The following is a 20,510-nucleotide window of genomic DNA, read 5'->3' as shown; positions in this document are numbered from 1 at the left end:
TCTTTTTATATATGCATTTACATTTTTGTATCTACTTCCTGTTATTTAATTTACATACCCCACAATCGGCAAGTTCTACCGCTTGTGGTTTGTCTTTTTATATATGCATTTACATTACCGTTTTACTCTTTTCTCTTCCCCTTTCATACAGTTACATACTATTCATACTTTTATGCTTGGAATCTTGATTCTTTTCGCATTATATATTTGTAAACAAATAGTTATAATCATAACCTGCATAGATCTAATTCAATTTACAATAGAACTTACATACAATTGAACTGATTATTTTGATTATTTTTTGGATATAGGAGTAACCGAACTCTTTCATAGTTACTTTAACAATCAATAGTTATCACTCTATCTCGTTCTGACCCCAAGATCCTGTGTGCATATGGTATCAGAGCCATAGGGGGAGAGAAATAGTTGTTCTTTTTGGAAATATGAGGGGTTGCTTGTGGCCTAATAACCACCTCACTTGAAATCCCTTTTGTATTTAAAGGAGAAGGGGACAATACCTCTTATGGTATCAAAAGTTCCGCATCCAAAGACTTTTGTAAGTCTTTGAGGATATTTTTGGGGAGTATGGAAGCTAACTGAGATATCGATATAGAAGTGGAGGGTTATTTTGAGGATATCAAAGGTCTCGGTTGTTCGGGAGACTGTGCTGCTTGAACCATAAAAGAAAATTCCTATTAAACCGATCACAATAATACTAGTTACAGTACCTATTATCCAAAGAGGAATCCTTCTAGTAGTATCGGTCCATTTGTCCCGCTTCCCTCCACCATTTCTTTCATCAAGTGGTCATGCTAAAGACATAAACATATGTAAGTATCTGCTTTGGCAACTGCGTTGCCTTTATCTTTTTTGGGAGGCATGGTGTTTTTCCCGTTGATGTGAATCGTTGCGGAAGTTGATCATTCTACGAAGATCTAGGAGTTGCGAATTTGCTAACCTCAACCCCCAATCGAACCCGTGATTGGTAATCTCAGTATAAACACGACCTGTTGATGAACCTATGTCCACCAATCAACGCTATAACGCCACGAACAAGAGAATTCGCGATCTTGCTCGATAAGTTGAATTCGATCGCCACAAGGAAACCTTGATAAGATCTAGTCCTCAAGAAAACTCAAAGAATAAAACCTCTCTATATAATATTCTAAATAAAAGTTGCGTTATCAGAAACCTATAAGCTCCCTTATATAGGGTGCTAACCCTAATGAGGCAAAATTACAAAAATATCCTTAATTAATGAAAATTTGCCTAAAAATAGAAAAAGACCTAAAAGTCCATCTAAATGATTCCGAAACGCTAAAAAACGTCGTCAATCACTACTAAAGTAGTGAGTATTGATCAGTGGCTCATTTCCAAGCGTCCCAAAGTCATTGTAACCAAAAGTGATATTGTTGCGCCAAGGAGCTTCAGAATCTTTAAGTCTCGAATCCATATTGTCTCTATTCCAAAGATATTGAACCATGACGCCGACAGCTTGCTTGAATTCCTTTGCTCTCGCTCGAGTGATGGGGCCTAGCGGATAGGATAATGGGTCCCTAGCACCTCCTCCATGATAGGGCTCAATGCCCACATCATTCCCTCCCCCGTGCAAAGGATTTGCCCTCAAATCATCGCCCGCATCAAAAAGAGTCAAGTCAGAAACGTTAAAAGTAGCACTAATACCATACTCACCCAGAAGATCAAGCTTGTAGGCATTATCGTTGACTCTCTCCAACACCATGAATGGTCCATCCCCTCGCAGTAACAACTTAGAACGTCGTTGTTCGGGAAAACGCTCTGTACGCATATGAACCCAAACCCAATCACCGGGCTCAAACACTACCTTCTTGTGCCCTTTGTTGGCTTGCTTTACATATTGCTCTATCTTGTGCTCAATATTCAGCCGCGTCTTTTCGTGCAAAGTCTTCACAAATTCAGCTTTCTTAACACCATCTAAATCCACACGCTCATCAACAGGCAAAGAGGTTAAATCTAACGGAGTTAATGGATTAAAACCATAGACAACCTCAAACGGTGTGAATTTAGTAGCAAAATGCACGCTCCCGTTATAAGCAAACTCAACATGAGGTAAACAGTCTTCCCAAGACTTAATATTCTTTTTAATGATAGCACACAATAAAGTCCCTAAAGTCCTATTAACTACTTCGCTTTGACCATCGGTTTGTGGATGACAAGTAGTAGAAAATAAAAGCCGTGTACCTAACTTCTTCCACAATGTCTTCCAAAAGTAGCTAACAAATTTTGTATCTCGATCAAAAACAATGGACCTAGGCATGCCATGCAAACGCACAACCTCACGAAAGAATAAATCAGCAATATGCGATGCATCATCAGATTTATGACAAGGTATAAAATGAGCCATTTTGGAAAATTGATCTACAACCACATAAATAGAATCCCTACCATGCTTAGACCTAGGCAATCCTAACACAAAATCCATAGAAATATCAACCCAAGGATGCGTCCGGATAGGCAAAGGAGAATACAAGCCATGTGGTTTAGTTGTAGACTTAGCTTGCTTACAAGCAATGCATCTCTCACAAATACGTGTGACATCTCGTTTCATGTGTGGCCAATAAAAATGTTCTTGCAGTACTTCATAAGTTTTATTTATGCCAAAATGTCCCATTAAGGCGCCACTATGCGCCTATCGCACTAACAACTCTCGCAAAGAGCATCTAGGCAAACACAACTTATTTTCACGAAAGAGGTATCCATCATGCCTATAGAATTTTTCAAACGCAGCATGCTCACAAGCTTCAAACACTCTTCCAAAGTCATTATCATCAGTATATAATTTTTTGATTTGCTCAAATCCTAGACACTTTGCTCCTAAAGTAGTTAGAATTGAGAACCTTCGAGAAAGTGCATCGGCTACCACATTTTCCTTACCTTTCTTGTACTTGATTACATATGGAAAAGTCTCAATGAACTCCATCCATTTGGCATGTCTTTTGTTCAACTTTTGCTGCCCCCTCAAGTACTTCAAAGTCTCATGGTCGGTGTAGATCACGAACCCTTTTGGCCATAGATAGTGTTGCCAAGTCTCCAAAGCTCGTACCAAAGCATACATCTCTTTATCGTAAGTTGGATAATTCAATGTTGCGCCGTTTAATTTCTCGCTGAAATAAGCTATGGGGCGTCCTCCTTGCATTAACATGGCTCCAATTCCCGTACCGGAAGCATCACATTCTATTTCAAAAGTAGCACCGAAATTTGGTAAAGACAACAAAGGAGCATTAGTTAGCTTATCCTTTAACGGATTGAATGCTCTCTCTTGCTCTTCTCCCCACATGAAACCCACATTTTTCTTGATAGCCTCGGTTAAAGGTGCGGCGATGGTGCTGAAATCCTTTACAAATCTCCGATAAAAACCGGCTAAGCCATGAAAGCCGCGCACCTCTCCTACTGTCTTAGGTGTTGGCCATTCACAAATTGCTTTCACCTTTTCTTCATCAACCCGTATTCCATCAACACCAACAACAAACCCTAGAAATACTAATTTGTTAGTCACAAAAGAGCACTTCTTTAGGTTAGCACATAATTGTTCGTCTCTTAAAACCTACAAAACAGCTCGCACATGCTCAATATGGTCATCAAGGCTTTGACTATATATCAAGATATCATCAAAATAGACAACCACAAATCGACCAATAAAAGCACGTAGAACATGATTAATAAGTCGCATGAAAGTACTAGGTGCATTCGTTAAACCAAATGGTATGACTAACCACTCATACAACCCATATTTAGTCTTAAATGCGGTTTTCCATTCATCCCCTTCTTTCATTCTAATCTGATGATAACCACTTTCGGATCAATTTTAGTAAAAATGCAAGCTCCATGCAATTCATCCAATATATCATCTAGCTTAGGAATAGGATGTCGATACTTTACCATAATGTTATTGATTGCTCGGCAATCAATACACATGCGCCAAGACCCATCCTTCTTCGGTACCAACAAAACAGGAACATCACATGGGCTAAGACTCTCTCGCACATATCCTCGCTCCAAGAATTCACTAACTTGCCGCTGAAGTTCCTTTGTCTCCTCGGGATTGCTTCGATATGCGGGTCGGTTAGGTAATGGCGCACCAGGAATCAAATCAATTTAATGCTCTATGCCTCGAATCGATGGTAGACCTCCGAGAATCTCATCGGGAAAGACATCTTCAAATTCCCGCAATAAAGACACGACAAAACTAGGCAAACTTGGGTTAAGTTTGTTAGTAGTAAACAATGCCTCCTTGTACAAAAGTACAAGCATCGGTCGATCCATAAGTAAAGCTCTCCTCACTTCACTCGATTTTGCAAAGAAATTATTTTCCTTTTTTTCTTTCCTTTCTCCTTTTCCCTCGGCTTTTACCACTCCACTCTTCTCAACCATTGCTTTTCCTTGCTTCTTAGAATTTTCTTTTCTCTCCCTCTCGACTTCACGTTGTAGTTTCGGTTGATCTTCATACACCTCAGTAGGTGTCATCGGTACCAAAGTGTAAGTCTTCCGATTCATTACCAACGAATATCGGTTGGTGTACCCATCATGATGTACTTTCCAACCATACTGCCATGGCCTACCAAGTAAAAGATGGCATGCTTGCATAGGTACAACATCACACATCACCTCGTTTTTATATCTCCCTATCTCAAATGGGACTCGGACTTACTTTGACACCTTCACTTCTCCACTATCATTCAACCACTGCAATCTATATGGTCTAGGGTGCTTTTCAGTCCTTAATCCAAGCTTCTCTACCATGGTACAACTTGCTACATTCGTGCAACTACCCCCATCAACAATCAAACTACAAATCTTACCATTCACCAAGCATCTTGTATGGAACAGATTTTCTCGTTGTTGGTGATGCCCCTCCTCCTTAACTTGAACACTCAAAGAACGCCTAACCACCATCAATTCACCTTTGACTGGCATCTCAACATCGCTACAGTCCTCTAACGGTGGCATCTCAACATCTTCTTCCTCCCCGTCACTTTCGGATTGAACATCTCCAGGTCCAATCATTATCACCACCCTCCTATTAGAACACCGATTTGCGATATGACCCCTACCTAAACACTTGAAACATTTAATTTCACGAGTTCTAGTGTTAGGATTTTCGGTTTTACCTCAAGTCGGATTCGAACCAACTCTGCCATCCTTCTCCTTCTCCTTTGAAGTTTCAGCCTTAGAGTTGTTTCCCTTCCAATTGGGCTTCTCATCTCTCTTCCAATTGGGCTTCCAATTCGAACTTGAACCTCCACCGCTCTTGTAATTTCGGTCCATCTTCAATTGCCTCCCAACTTTGATAGCTTTATCCACCAATTCTTCCAACTCAACATAATGTTGCAGCTCTACCACCCTTGCTATATCTCGGCTCAAAGCACTCAAGAATCGTGACATTGTAGCCTCACGATCCTCTACCACATTAGCACGGATCATGGCAATTTCCATGTCTTTATGATACTCTTCCACGCTCTTATTGCCTTGTGTGAGATTCTCAGCCTTGTGGAATAAGTCTCGGTGGTAATAACTTGGTATAAAGCGCCTCCTTATCACCGCTTTCATCTCATCCCACGTTTCTACCGACGCCTCACCATTACGTCTCCTGCTAGTCACAAGTTGATCCCACCATATTATAGCATAATCGGTGAATTCAACAACTACAATTTTTACCTTCTTGAGCTCCGAATATCGTTGGCGGTCAAATACCATCTCCATTCGTTTTTCCCAATCTAGATATGCATCAGGATCATTCTTTCCTTGGAAAGATGGAATCTTCATCTTGATGTTACCAAGTTCATCATCTTCTCGATTTCTAAACCCTCGGCATCCGTTCCTCGTCCCAAACCTTCCATCTCGATCATCTTCCGTATCGGACACATATTCATCTTCAAATTGCCGCTGCCATCTAGGTTGTTCCCTAGGCTCATCTCGCTGATTTTGTGGCCACCCTCGTGGTGGTTCTCGATCACCATCGAGCCTCGTCTCACACCTCACAACTCGATTGTTAAGTGCTTCAAGTTGTAAGCTCAATTGCTGGATGCTTGCTAAAATCGCCTCATCCCTTTGTTTGGAACCATCCTCATTCCGGTTCACGCTTTCTTGATCACCCGCCATAACTTAAACCTGCAAGAAAACGTTAGAGATAAAGAAACCTCACCAACACTCCCTCACGTGTTTCGCTGAAGGTGTTTGTCACTCCCCTCGTGTTTAACTCAATTTCGGCTTTTTCTTCCCTCAATTAAGCTCACACACTCTTGCCTTTTACCTCTCGTTTCTTTCTCACAAGCTCTTTATCGGACTAGATCCAGTTTTTCAAGCTCCTCACAATAGTCGACTAAACCACCAAGCAAGATCAGAAATCAATCCAGCAATATATCACTCAATTCAAGAATCCAACAACTTTCGCTAATTTTCAAATCTCAAACTCAATTTCTACTGCTAAACTTCAATTCAGTCCAACTAACAAACGAGTCGCCTTCTTGATTTTTTTTCGGCCTTTTTTTTTTTTACCGAAACTTTTTTTTTTGTTCGGCCTTGCTGTTTTTTTTTTTGTTTTTGCCAAATTTTTTTCTTTTTTTTGCGAACTCAAACACAATACGAAACCTTAGGACCGAAAACCCTAATTCAAAAAATTGAAAATGCAACAAGAATAGATTCAAAACTCTGATTCGATTAACAACGAATCCCTAATTCTATAAACCCTAGTTTGTTGAACAAAAAATAGTAAATGTAAGATAACTTGACCTTGTAGAACCAACTCTGATAACAAATGATGTGAATCGTTGCGGAAGTTGATCGTTCTACGAAGATCTAGGAGTTGCGAATTTACTAACCTCAACCCCCAATCAAACCCGTGATTGGTAATCTCGGTATGAACACGACCTGTTGACGAACCCGTGTCAACCAATCAATGCTATAACGCCACGAACAAGAGAATTCGCGATCTTGCTCGATAAGTTGAATTCGATCGCCACAAGGAAACCTTGATAAGATCTAATCCTCAAGAAAACTCAAAGAAGAAAACCTCTCCGTATAATATTTTGAATCAAAGTTGCGTTATCGAAAACCTATAAGCTCCCTTATATAGGGTGCTAACCCTAATAAGGCAAAATTACAAAAATATCCTTAATTAATGAAAATTTTCCTAAAAATAGAAAAAGGCCTAAAAGTCCATCTAAATGATTCCGAAACGCTAAAAAACGTCGTCAATCACTACTAAAGTAGTGTGTATTGATCAGTGGCTCGTTTCCAAGCGTCCCAAAGTCATTGTAACCAAAAGTGATATTGTTGTGCCAAGGAGCTTCAGAATCTTTAAGTCTTGAATCCATATTGTCTCTATTCCAAAGATCTTGAACCATGACGCCGACAGCTTGCTTGAATTCCTTTGCTCTCGCTCGAGTGATGGGGCCTAGCGGATAGGATAATGGGTCCCTAGCACCTCCTCCACGATAGGGCTCGATGTCCACATCACTATAGAAATTCACATGTAAAAAAATCTGGAAGTGAATTTGAAACGCCATTTATGAATTTAATATCAAAATCAAACACAGAAAGTATGGCTTGCCATCCGGCAAAATCTGTTTTGATGCAATGTTGAAAACATCCTTTTGCAAAATATCTTTGGTAGATTTGCAATCTATTCGCAGTGAGAATTCTTTATTTAATAAATTTCCTTGAAATTTTGATATTGAAAGTACTATTGCAAGATTTTTTTTTTTTTTTATAGTAGAGTAGTTTTGTTGGGTTTCATTGCAATGTTTGGAAATGAATTGAACAACTTGCTCCCGATCATTTTTCTTTTGTGTAAGAATTCCTCCATATCCTAGCTCGGGAGCATCTGTTTCATCAATTTTGAAAGCAGAAGTATTAGCTAAGTGTAAGCAAGGAATTTCCTTAACAATTGTTTTGTTTTTCTTTCGATATCAATATGGAGATTAGTCCAAGGGACGGGGATTTTTCTTTAACCTTTTGTATAAAGGTTTGCAGATAATATTGATATTAGGTATGAAATCAATCACATAATCGAGACTTTCTAAGAATCTTTGCAATTGAGTTTTATCTTTCAATTCATCCGGAAAACTATCTGCAAATTGAATCGATCTTTCAATTGGAACTATTGTTCCCTGGTGTATGTGGTCACCTAAAGATCTTATCTTTGTTTGAAATAGCACTGTCTTTGTTCACCAATGAAGTTGATGATAGCTTAGAGAAGCGAGTGTTACTACAACTTTTCTCTGTTTCTCTCTCTGTCTATCACAGTAGTCTCGATCCCGCCTAATCATCTTGATCTGTTTATCTTAGTGATGACAGCAAGGTCTAATCCTCACGGTCATGTGTGTTTAATGTTCTATTTTCAGATTCTGTAGACTCTGGATCCTACTAGTTTGGGCATCACGTGGAGGTTATTTTTGACAAATGCTTCCAAGTCTTGAGGACTCGTCGAGTTACTGCCCAACAAATAGTTGTACCTCTTTTCTTATTTACTAGTTCTTATTTACTAGCTGAATCAACTTCTTGATGATATATACTTTTGAAGATGCTTAGCCAATTTTCGCTGTGAGATTTTATGGGACCACCGCTAACTGTTCTTAAAGAACAAATATTTAGTTGGGCTGGGAAATAGGGATCTTGGAAAGGTGATACCATGTGAGATTTTGTAGGACTGCTACCAATTATTCTAAAAACTTAAACCGTTAGATGAAGGCGTGATTTGATATTTAATTACTTCAACATTAGCAACGTTCCACATGCATAAGTGATGAACGCTACCCAGAAGAACTCTGATCAATAGCGTTAGTAATGGCTACATCTCGATGGATTATCGCCCTAGTAGCTCAAGCCAAGTTCCTAGTAGCCATACAAGAAAGCCCCTCCCATGTCATCCCATAATAGCACGCGACCAAAAAGTGTTGATTGGAAATGATGATTAACACCTGCAAATGACACGAAGTGTGAAAGATGGCAAAGACTTAAACATCATCGGCGGAACATCATTTTGATCCAATCTATGAATCATGCAAGTCGACCATTAAGTTGACCTTTAAGTTGAAGCATGTTATAGTTGGAGGAAAAAAATGAAATATTGAAGACACAAATTGGTATATAAGCTCTTTACCAAAAAAAAAATAAAATTTGGTATGTAAGTTTCTCTGACTCATGCAGTTTTAATGAAACAAGAAGGCTCTAACACATGTGATTATTCCATATCGATCTCGTCATGAGTTCACAGAGTTCTTGAATGTACCACCCATTTTTGGGTACACCCATCTACTATATATTCCAAGATTTCACACCTTAAGAAAGGTTATTTTGGAGACTCTTCAACTTACGTGACACTTTTAGGTAAAAAAAAAAAAAAACAAACTTACGTGACACTTTTGACCAAAAAGGAAACTTACGTGACACGAAAGAAATATGTCATATACCGCTTTGAGTCAAAAAGTATGATTCGTACGGTAGTCACCGTTCCAAAGAAAAAAGAAAGGGAAAAGGGAGAAAGGGCAAAAAAACACATAAAAATATTAAAATTGAAAAAATATTAAAATATTTTATAAAAAAATAATTCATATCAACGCCGACGGTACTACGTAGGACAATCGGTGTCCACATTATCGATTTCTAGCCAATATAACCGACTTGGCAGATGAAAAGGTTAAGTTTGAATCGGCAAACTTAAAAGTTTAAGAATAAATTGGTAAAAGTGTAAAAAGTTTAGGGTTTTTTTGACAATTTTCCTAAAAATCTAAAGTTAGTTGCTTAAATCTTTCGCCAAAGAGAGAGAGAGAGAGAGAGAGAGAGAGAGTTTATGAGCATTATTTAAGCACCGACCTTGTTAATGTTCCTTCTTTTCTTTTCTTTTTTGGTTAAAATGTTCCTTCTTTTCTTTTTGTACCATGCTAATTCAAGAGACATAGAGTATTGTCACCAGCGACATTTAATATTGAGTTAATACCATGAAAAAAATCTCAAATTGATACATTTGTAATAAATTCATCACAAACTATTTTTTTTTACCAATAAAAGCCCCAAAACAAATTTAGATGTTAATTTCTGTTAGATTTTACCGTCAAATTGCTAAGTCCGATAATACGTGACAGCTAACGAGTATACCGGTTTAGGGTTTTTATCACCCATTTATCACAAAAGTACTAGTTTAGCTTTTTCGTAGCATTACCCAATTTAACGGATGAAAGGGTAAATATATAACATGCTTACCAATTTGAGATTTTGATGGCCAAAAAAATAATTTGAAGTAAATTTGTCATAAGCATATTAGATTTCCAGTGATAAAAAAATTACTTCGGAGGAAAATTCATGACCGAGTACTAGTTTAGAGTTTTTTTATGATATTTTGACCCTTTTAACGTATGACGCCTAGGCACGATAATATGCAATTTTGACGCCATTTCAACAACCAAAAAGCTACTCACAGAAGCTTGAGAAAACCATGTGCAAACGCAAGGAAAGTCCAATCATGATGATTAAAAAAGCTGTGGAAATCGGTTCCCCCACTCAAGATCGTTCCTTATTGATGAAGTCTTTCTTTAGAATAGAGACTACGCATTTAGGGGCTTTCTTACCGACAAGTACAAGTGTTTTGGGCGTTCCTTACACCCCTAATTGGCGATCATGTCCTTTTATTTCCTTAATGGCGGGGAATGAAAAGCTTGAGAAAATCATGTACAAACGCAAGGAAAGTCCAATCATGATGAATAAAAAGCTATGGAAATTGGTTCCACGGTTCCACCACCCAAGTTCGTTCCTTATTAATAAAGTCTTTCTTTAGAATCGACTTTTTTTTCTAAATTATTTTTCTCGCAATAAGAGAGACACGTTTGGGGGCTTCCTTATCGATAAGTATAATTTTCTTTGGCGTTCCTTGCACCCCTAATTAGCGATCTTTTTATTTCCTTAATGAACGGGAATACCCTCTTAATTGTTTCACATCTAAGGGATCTCGAGATTCGGACGAGGTGTTAGATGAAGTAGTTTAAGGACTTATTTAGGTCCGTAATAAAGTCTTTTTTTAAAATATAGACTTCTTTTTTCCCACAATAAGAGAGACACGTTTGGGGACTTTCTTATTGACAATCATAAGTTTCTTCAGCGTTTCTTATTTTAACGATGTCTACAATTGCCAATCATATTTTTTCCTTTTCCGATAACAGGGAAATGCCCTCTCAATTATTTTACATTTAAGGGATCTCAAGATACGAACAAAGTCTCACATGAAATGGTTTACGGACTTAATTAGGTCCGTAACGATGTCTTTCTTCATAATCAATACTTTTTTTTTAATTATTTTTCTCGCAATAAGGGAGACACGTTTGGGGGCTTTCTTACCGATAAGCATAAGTTTCTTTGGTGTTCCTTGCACCCCTAATTGGCGATCATATCTTTTTATTTCCTTAATGAATGGGAATACCCTCTTATTTGTTTCACATCTAAGGAATCTCGAGATTTGAAGTAGTTTAAGGACTTATTTAGGTCCGTAATAAAGTCTTTCTTTAAAATATAGACTTTTATTTTCTTTTTCTCACAATAAGAGAGATGCATTTGGGGACTTTCTTACCGACAATCATAAGTTTTTTCGGCGTTCCTTATTTTAAGGATGTCCGCAATTATTAATCATATCTTTTCCTTCCTTGATGAAGGGAAATACCCTCTTAATTATTTTACATTTAAGGGATCCCAAGATAGGAATGAGGTCCCACATGAAATAATTTAAGAACTTACTTATGTCCGTAATGATGTCTTTCTTCAGAATAGAGACTTTTTTTTCTCTTTTTCTCGCAATAAGACAGGCGTGTTTAGGGGCTTTTTTTACCGACAAGCGTTAGTGTCCTAGGCGGGCGTATCTTCATGAAGTACACGGGTTTCTTGTTCACACGAGACACAGAAGCACAAAACAACAAAATAATAATAACAACAATAAGAGAATCCAAAGACAAAGACGATGAACATCAGTCAAAATTGTAGCTCAATCATTAATTTTAGTGGACAAAAATAAGCAGTGAAATGAGGTGTTGCCAATTCATGTTCAGAACTATTCCAATTCGTTATATTCTTTCTAATAACCATTCAAGTAGGTCCCTTCCTTTCTGGCAGGAAAAGTTACGGCAATAACAAGCATAAGATCACCAACGAAGAACAGCCAACAATTTGATCACACTTCCCTTCCAAAGGAGCGGCTATTCCAGACTTACGCCCATCCACTTAAACAGAAAACGCTCATTTCGCCAATTCCGGCCTCACATAGGTGGTGAAAAAAATGTGGACTCTGATGAGAAAAAGCCATCAAACGAGCTGCAGCATCAACTAATACCAGTAGATGTCGTCGTGTAAGAATGATGAGTTTTAAGGTTTTCTTACCAACGATGCAAGCACTAGTGGACCCCCATTGCCTTGATGCTACATGCTAGTTACATTCCAGAGAGCATTCGGCTCCATCTTCTATGTGCAATCCCCTACTCACTGATGGCCTGTGCCAAGACTATCCATTTGAGGTCGTTTCCAGATGGTCGTCGACAATGAAGTGTTTCAACTCGTTTCTCTCGTGTTGCACCCTCCCGGTGATCTCCAAGCATAGTCCGCTCTTGACACTCTTGTTCGGCACTTTAGCCTTATCCGGCTTCTTCATAGGGCCTGGATCTATGAAAATTGGTTGAATTCTAAGGGTTGGGTTCGGTTTTATTCTGTTGACTTCCCTTTCATCCGGAGGCTGTAATATGCTGCTCCTTGATTCCATTTCTGAAACTTCATCTTCATTGAAGAGGACCTGCGCCCATTCCACATCATGCTAGCTTAATTAAAACATCTGAAACTGCTAATTAGAGAAGAGTACATTGAACACTTGTGAATGATACAATTAGCAGTTAAAAGAACTTGTAGGAAGCTTTCACTCTGATCCTTGCAAAGAAAAGATCATTAGTTTTGCTTTCAGTAAGAAAAGCTAATTTTCAGTGGACTTGATATGCATAACTAACCTTGCCATCAGAACTCATCATTCAGCAATTCAAGGTGTTAACCATCGCTGTTCTAAGTCCTAAAAAACGGAGTGTGAAAATCTGAAGAGCTCTTACAATATGTTTGTGCTGCTATGGAACCGGAACAGAACAGCGTATGCATAAAAGAATCAGAAAGACAAGATTTAAGTCGTGTGGAATCAGACAAATTCATTGAAGTTCCTACGGAGAATGTACCCACCTTGCGACCAACCAAGTCAAAGGTCATGACCACTCTGCTTCGTTTGGCCCGCTCAGCTTCCTCGATCTCCTCTTTCTTCTTTATCAAGAGCTCCTTCTCCTGTGAGGATCAGCACATTTCAAAAAAGGCCTCAAGTACGGAAGTAGATTTTCAACTCATCAAGATTCCTAAAGATGAAAATACCTCTTTTGATAACCAGCTGTTGCCCTCAATTTCGTAATAGTCGCTTTGGTCATCGATAACTGTTGTACGCGCTGCAGAGTTCCGATCATAATCCACAAGTCTCTTGGCATAAGCTTCTGCAGCAACTTCAGCCTCCGTGAGGACCGGCATAGTTTGGTCGAGACCAGCATACTGGCTTCCTTCCTTCAAAACAAGGGCACCACAAAATTGACACGGCCCCTCTCCCTCCTGCTCGCAAACAATCTTGCCGCAGGATAAGCAATTGCTGACCAACCTGTGCATGCGGGCTTGGCATGAACAGGGCTTACCCTGCTGGAACACAATTGAACCTTTGGCTGCCTCAGCGAGCGACACAACCTTCCCAGATTTCTTTTTCCGCGAATTACTTTGATTAGCAGGTTTTGACTCATTGGTTCTGGTCACTGCCGGCTTTTCTTGACTACTTGAGCCAGCTGCCTCTTTAGATGCTCTAGGGGGTCTCTTGGTACCAGGGATGGAGACATCAGCTGAGGGCGGTTTGACATAGGCATGCAATTTCGAGGACGAAACATCAGAAACGCTGCTGCCCCTGCCACGGCTACCGCTGCTGGGATCTGAATAGCCTCTTTGCCGTAGATATTCATCGATCACGCCTTTCCCCACTTCTTGCCCGATAATGTTCTGAGCAGAACACAAAGTTGAAACCAATTTACAGCCAGTTAAGCTGTCTGCTCATAAGGAATTTATTCTATTTGCTTGAAGAACAAATCCTTCATAAACTAATCATCAATCCACCGTAACAGACCCAACATCTTCCCACAAATGAAACAAAAAGCCCAGGATTTATGAAGAGGTTTTCAGATGAAAAGCGAGATTTGTTAGGACGATGCTCCATCCTCTCTACCCATAGAAGATTCGATCAAGAAATCAAAAGGCGAGAATCCCAATTCAAAGTGACATCGCACCATCTCGAGTAGCCGAAAAAAGACGCAGAAAACGCAAGAAAGACGAGAGATTTACGTCGAGGTACTCCTTGGCGTCGGAGGGTTGAGCGAGGTCGCAATAGGAGACGAGACCCGAGATCACGTCCATGTCCAAGTCCAGACCCGACTCCGCTCGCTTGCAGAGATCCGACAGCGCCTTCTCCAACCACTGCCCAGGCGACTCCATCGCTCTGCAATTTTAAAGATGATCAGATCAGAGTGGGCTTTGCAGAAGGTAGCGGCGCTCCCTTTCTCCGAAGTTGGAAGGGCGAGCGAAGGACCGCTCCGCACGACGTCGTTGGATGAAATTTCATGAAGTTTTATCATGACCCATTGTCTATTTATTACTTTGGCTTTAGTCAACTCCCTTTTTTTTTCCCCTTGTTGTCGAAGATTTAGTCAAGTTCGCATGTCCATAAAAAATATCACTCTTTCTAAAAGTTTGAATATCAAAAGTACGAGATTAATGCAACGGGAAAAAAAACAAATAAACTTTATCTAGTTCCTTAACAAGTTGTGTCGGTAATACAAGATGAAAATAACACAGTGTCGGATAAAATATGACATATATGGTCATTTTTCTTAAAAGGGTGTGAAAAATTTCGACATTATCAAATCTGAAATTGATTTATCAAAAATTTTATCTTAGCCGTATTGAAAACGAGAAAAATATACATACGGATAATACAATTGCTCTTTTTTTGGGAACGATGAATATTGCTAAGTTAGTTATAATATCGTACGAAAATATTTCATTTGATAACTATTCCATTCCATCTAACTTATAAATCAAAATAATTAATTTACAAATGAAAAATGTGAAATGAGTAAGAAATTGAAATATTGTTACATACATGGGTGTAGCGCATAACTCATCTATGTTCTGTCATCCTCGATTGATCCCTCAAGGCCACCTGCCATCATTTCTCCATTTTCGCGTTGATCTCAACTTTGTCGGTTGGATCGCTCAACTGGGGGGTGAGTGGATCTGCCTAATTGGTCTATCAATTGCAGCGCACGTGCTTGTTATGTGTTCGATGGAATTCCTGGGTGAAATATTGCGAGCTTGATGGGCAATACGGGGTGAACTCTTCGGAAGCTTTGTTGGGCTACTGAATGTCGCGGTCGGTCTTCTGTGAACATCAATTTCGGCCGCGGTGGATGTCGAAACATCGGTTAGCATGCACGAGGAGAGCGATCTAGTGTTCAGCAAATAGGATACTGAGCAACTATACATGCCCATAACCTGTTTGATGAAATTCCAGTGTGAGATGTTTTGTTTGTACGTGCTATTACAGAGTAGATTCGACGGAAGCATTGTTGGATCAGTGGATGCAGGGGAAAACGAAATATGTTTCCTATTAGAATGACTTTTAACCAACCTTTAATTACACAAATTCAACCATCGTGCTCTCTGTGTTTGGTGGTTTTCTGGTGGTTTTAGTTGGGTTTCAGCAAAATGAGTTTGGAATGGTGACAATCTGGCACTCTTCAACGTCACTCTAGTTCTGAAGACACAGCGTCGTCTTTCACCGCTCTTCCCTCCACGCTCAATAGCAAACCCTAGCAAGTAGCAATGCACCTCCCATGTTGAGGCAACTATCATCCGCTAGACTCAACTTTTTTGCAACCCTCACAGATTATCTCGAGTTGGGTGAAGTTTCCTTCCCTGCAGTAGCCGCAGCTCTCCCGCAAATTCTCTTGTTGATTCATTTTCTTGTTTCTCCTACGAAGGAAGTCCATGCTTAGTTTCGTGGAAAGATTTTCCTGATAAAAGATGAACTGCAAACAGAGGGGAAATGAAGAAAAGATCTATGCAGCCACTGTTGAGATTCTCTCGATCGTGTGGAAAAGTTCCAACCTTTTTAAGCGATTCAAGAGAATGATCAGTTGGGTACGTCAATTTTTCTAGGCATCACTTTCTTGTTTCATCCTTTTTGCTCCTCCCTTTCTTTGTTCTCAGGAATCGGTTGAACTCACGACTTTTGTGTCTTTCTCTCTTTTCCAGGGGATCATGGGGATGTATGTGAATGGAGCAGAAAAAAAAAGTTAACATTAAATGGTTGATGGATTTCGAGCTGTCTCGTTGTTAGACATTTGGTCTTGGAATGCGTCGTGCTATACTTCCGAAACATGTGGCTGCAGTCGTTAGGTACCAGAAGGATCCTCTCAGAGCATTGGAGATGTTCAATTCAGTTAGAAACGAAGATGGCTTCAAGCACACGTTGTCGACTTACAAATGCATGATTGAAAAGCTCGGGTTTCATGGGGAGTTTGATGTTATGGAGAATTTGCTAGCAGAGGCGAGATCAAACATCGATATCAGTTTACTCGAAGGAGTCTACATTGGGGCCATGAGAAGTTATGGAAGGAAAGGCAAGATTCAGGAAGCCGTGAATGTGTTTGAGAGGATGGATTTCTACAGTTGCGAGCCATCTGTCCAATCTTACAATGCAGTCATGAATATACTTATTGGGAATGGTTACTTTAATCAAGCCCATAAAGTGTATCTGAGGATGAGGGATAAAGGGATTGCTCCAGATGTGTACACTTTCACGATCAGGATAAAGTCCTTTTGTCGGACAGGTAGGCCTCATGCTGCCCTAAGACTTCTCCGAAATATGACTTCTCAGGGTTGTAATCACAATGCTGTTGCATATTGTACTGTCATTGGTGGGTTTTACGTAGAGAATTATCGATGTGAGGCATATGAATTGTTTCTTGAGATGCTTAGTTTAGATATTCATCCTGATATCACAATATTCAATAAACTTATTCATATACTTTGCAAGAATGGGGAGGTCCAGGAGAGCGAAAAGCTTTTTGCCAATGTCCTGAAGAGGGGATCAAGTCCAAATTTGTTCACATTCAATATTTTCATTCAAGGGCTTTGCAGGAAAGGAGCTCTTGTTGAGGCTGTGAAGTTGTTGGAAAGTGTAACTACAGAGGGTTTAACTCCAGATGTTGTCACGTATAACACTTTAATTGCTGGCTTGTGTAAGAATTCTAGGGCTGTGGAAGCTGAAAGCTATCTGCGTAAGATGGTGAATTTTGGGCTTGAGCCGGATGACTATACATACAACACTGTAATCAATGGATACTGCAAAGTTGGTCTGACAGAAAAGGCAAATAAAATTCTTAATGATGCTGTTTTCAAGGGATTTGTGCCTGATCAGTTCACATATTGTTCTCTCATCAGTGGGTTCTTCCAAGATGGTGATGTCGGGTGGGCTATGGCTTTATTTAATAAGGTGTCAAGAAAAGGAATGAAATCTAGTGTTGTTCTCTACAATACCGTGATCACAGGCTTGACCCGGAATGGGCTTATAATGGAAGCCTTGGATTTAATGACTGAGATGTCAGAAGATGGTTGTTCCCCCGACATATGGACATACAATCTTGTTATTAATGGACTTTGCAAGATGGGCTGCGTATCTGATGCTTATGGCCTGATGGATGATGCTATAGCCAGAGGCTACATTCCTGACATTTTTACTTTCAATACATTGGTTGATGGCTTTTGTAAGCAGTTGAAGTTGAATAGTGCAATTGAGCTCTTAGAGAGAATGTGCAGTCACGGTGTTTTTCCTGATGTGATCACATATAACTCTTTGTTGAATGGCCTATGCAAGGCTTCGAAGTTTGAAGATGTGATGGAAACATTCGACACGATGATAGTGAAACAGTGCATCCCTAACATCATTACTTACAATATACTCATTGAGAGCTTATGCAAGGCTCGCAAAGTAAAGGAAGCTTTGGATTTGCTCGAAAAGATGGAAACAAAGGGGATTGCACCAGATATTGTAACTTTTGGCACACTGCTTAATGGTCTTTGTGATCATGGGGAGCTGGATGAAGCCTACAACTTTTTCAGGAAAGTGGAGGAGCATTATAAGATTTCTCATACGACAGCAACATACAATATAATGATCAATGCTTTTCTGAGGAAACTGAAACTTGATCTGGCAGGAAAGCTTTTTCATGATATGAGTGTCAAAGGTTGCCCGCCTGACAGTTACACATATCGTGTGATGATTGATGGATTCTCCAAAGCAGGGGATGTTGACTCTGGATATAACCTTCTACTCGAAAAAATTGAGAAGGGTTTTATTCCAACACTTGCTTCATTTGGACGAGTAATGAATTGCCTTTGTGTGAAGCATAGGGTTCAAGAGGCTGTTGGGGTCATTCACCTTATGGTTGACAAAGGTATTGTTCCTGAGGTAGTGAACACTATTCTTGAGGCTGAGAAAAAGGAGGTGGCCGCGCCTAAGATTGTCGTGGAAGACTTGTTGAAGAAAAGCCATATAACTTATTACACTTATGAACTTCTCCATGAGGGTGTTCGGGATAAAAAGATGCTAAAGAAGACGCTTCCAAGTAGATTCTTACGTGATCCGAAGAAGATGTCCTCGTCTGTTGATACATCGAAATCTTGAAAGCATGGAACAGTTATTCATTTTGCATGATTTTAGTCCAAACCTTTCGAAGCTTCAATTACTATTGCCATGTAAGAAAAGGTCTCCTGGCATATTGACAAGGAAGACATTAAACAGGAATGTGCAAGGATGTGGCGATAACCTAATAATCTGTCGAACTACATGAGCACTCATGTATAGAACCATATCTCTTTCATAGGCTGCTCTTTCCTTTGTCGACAGAATTCTAATATGTGAGCAAGCTCCTCCACTGAGAGTCCTGTGTATATAGCTTCGCTTGGCCGAGATCATCTGCTCTGTACTATTGAGGCTCAACTCTTTGTTGCAGTGGAAGCTAGGGTAAGGCATTTAGCTACCTCTTGGTAATTTACATCCTCTTTTCTAGTGAAATAAAAAAAAAAGTGATTTTTTATAGATATCTTAGTGCTCCATATGATGCTTACTCCTCCCCCCTCTCCGGGTCAGAATTTCCCATACATCAGAAATCTCCGCCACAGGGAATCCAGCCCATATGGCTTCTTCAGGCTGAGCCACCAGATATTGAGATTGCACTCATTCGTGCACTCAAACTCTGGTAAGGCACTATGCTAAGGTTCGGTCATTTACATGCTCATTTCTCTTTGTAAAAAGAAAAAGTGGGACATTATTATTGTCACATATCTTAGTGCTTTGTATTTTGTTCCCTCCGTTTAACATGTAAATTCTTTTTATTCTCCAAGAATCAACCACATCTATGCCCAGATAATCTTGTCAAACATTATAAACTTCTACCAAGTAGCTTAGAGAAATATGGCAATGTCCCTCGCCTTTGACAGTTTTAAATGTTTCTTGGACGAAAACTTATGAAGTTTATAGCTATGACTGTTGATTGGGCTAGAGTGAATTGAACTAGTGATGCAGTTAATTTTCACATACAGACAAACTCAAACTCGCATCTCAAGACTCATCTGTTTAATTCCAGGTTGGTGAGGTTGCAGCATATTTCAAGGTCGGTTTGCATGGAAAATGAATCGCAAGGGATGCCTGTACAAATTTACTAGTAAGCAGGCCAGTCAATGGAGAAGGATGAACCTGTGAGTACTGGGCTTATTAAGATGAGAATGTGACCTCAACTCTGCTGACTAGTCATCCAAGGCTATGTGAAGCATAAGAACAAGAACTTTGTACCGGTGGCCATCTGGAAGTGAATTCTGTTTCATAAGAACTGTGATGCGATGGACAGAATTATTATTTACATGCCTGAGAAGAAGATGACGGATAGTCATCATGCGTCAGATCTAGTTCAGCACTACTCATAGTTGTTTATCGAGGTACTTGTAATCCTGTATAATTTGCATTTACCAATCACCTTTTCCTTTTCAAACAGCTGTCCGTCCTATCTTATTTTCAGCAATGACAAGGAACGCAATATTAGTTTGCCTTCTGAGTTTTGAAGTCCTCCGAGTCGCAGAAAACTTTACAGGACATGAATTTGTGTTTTATCACATACAGGTGGAAAGAAAAGCTTTTTCTTGTGGATTCCATGAATGCTAAGTCTCTGTTTTAACAGATCTGTAATGTTCTATCCTTACAAAGCAAATCAACATGATGCGCCACATTTAAGAAGAACATTCCCATCTCTGATGTTAGTGTTGGCATGTCTGACTATGACCTGGTCAGCCACTACTATCTTCTCCTTTATAAAGTGATCTAT

At 39.6% G+C, this 20,510-nt stretch overlaps 2 protein-coding genes across 9 annotated transcripts in view; one reads left to right on the top strand and one right to left on the bottom strand.

The window, feature by feature from the left end:
• LOC115728294 (activating signal cointegrator 1) overlaps window positions 1-14,645 on the bottom strand; it is a 28,932-nt gene extending 14,287 nt beyond the window's left edge. Inside the window, exons 1-5 of one of the 4 annotated variants that reach the window (XM_048281160.1) lie at window positions 14,413-14,645; window positions 13,414-14,073; window positions 13,231-13,329; window positions 12,551-12,802; window positions 12,127-12,475 (exon numbers count right to left, since the gene is read on the bottom strand). In XM_048281160.1, coding sequence (XP_048137117.1) covers window positions 12,443-12,475; window positions 12,551-12,802; window positions 13,231-13,329; window positions 13,414-14,073; window positions 14,413-14,562 — 1,194 coding nt within the window. In that variant the 5' untranslated portion in view covers window positions 14,563-14,645 and the 3' untranslated portion in view covers window positions 12,127-12,442. Of the gene's footprint in view, window positions 1-12,126; window positions 12,803-13,230; window positions 13,330-13,413; window positions 14,074-14,412 lie in introns of those variants that run through there. The other 3 variants (XR_007198891.1, XM_030658646.2, XM_048281161.1) reach the window with 3 other exon arrangements.
• A 1,142-nt stretch (window positions 14,646-15,787) lies between these two features.
• Window positions 15,788-20,395, top strand: LOC115728293 (putative pentatricopeptide repeat-containing protein At1g74580). 5 transcript variants are annotated; one of them, XM_030658644.2, is made up of 5 exons: window positions 15,788-16,269; window positions 16,384-16,961; window positions 17,262-19,156; window positions 19,283-19,391; window positions 19,779-20,395. In XM_030658644.2, exons 2-3 carry the CDS (start codon window positions 16,484-16,486, stop codon window positions 18,815-18,817), a joined length of 2,034 nt encoding a protein of 677 aa, XP_030514504.2. In that variant the 5' UTR covers window positions 15,788-16,269; window positions 16,384-16,483; the 3' UTR covers window positions 18,818-19,156; window positions 19,283-19,391; window positions 19,779-20,395. The 5 variants fall into 5 exon arrangements, with proteins under 5 accessions (XP_030514504.2, XP_048136837.1, XP_030514503.2 ...); XM_048280880.1 differs by having other exon boundaries at window positions 16,384-19,156; window positions 19,806-20,395; XM_030658643.2 differs by having other exon boundaries at window positions 16,384-19,156; window positions 19,795-20,395.
• Window positions 20,396-20,510: the final 115 nt, after the last annotated feature.

Source organism: Rhodamnia argentea, chromosome 6, assembly GCF_020921035.1.
Source record: "Rhodamnia argentea isolate NSW1041297 chromosome 6, ASM2092103v1, whole genome shotgun sequence".
Lineage (NCBI taxonomy): Eukaryota > Viridiplantae > Streptophyta > Magnoliopsida > Myrtales > Myrtaceae > Rhodamnia > Rhodamnia argentea.
Note: the sequence above shows the minus strand (reverse complement) of the source record. Positions and strands in the feature narration are given on the sequence as shown.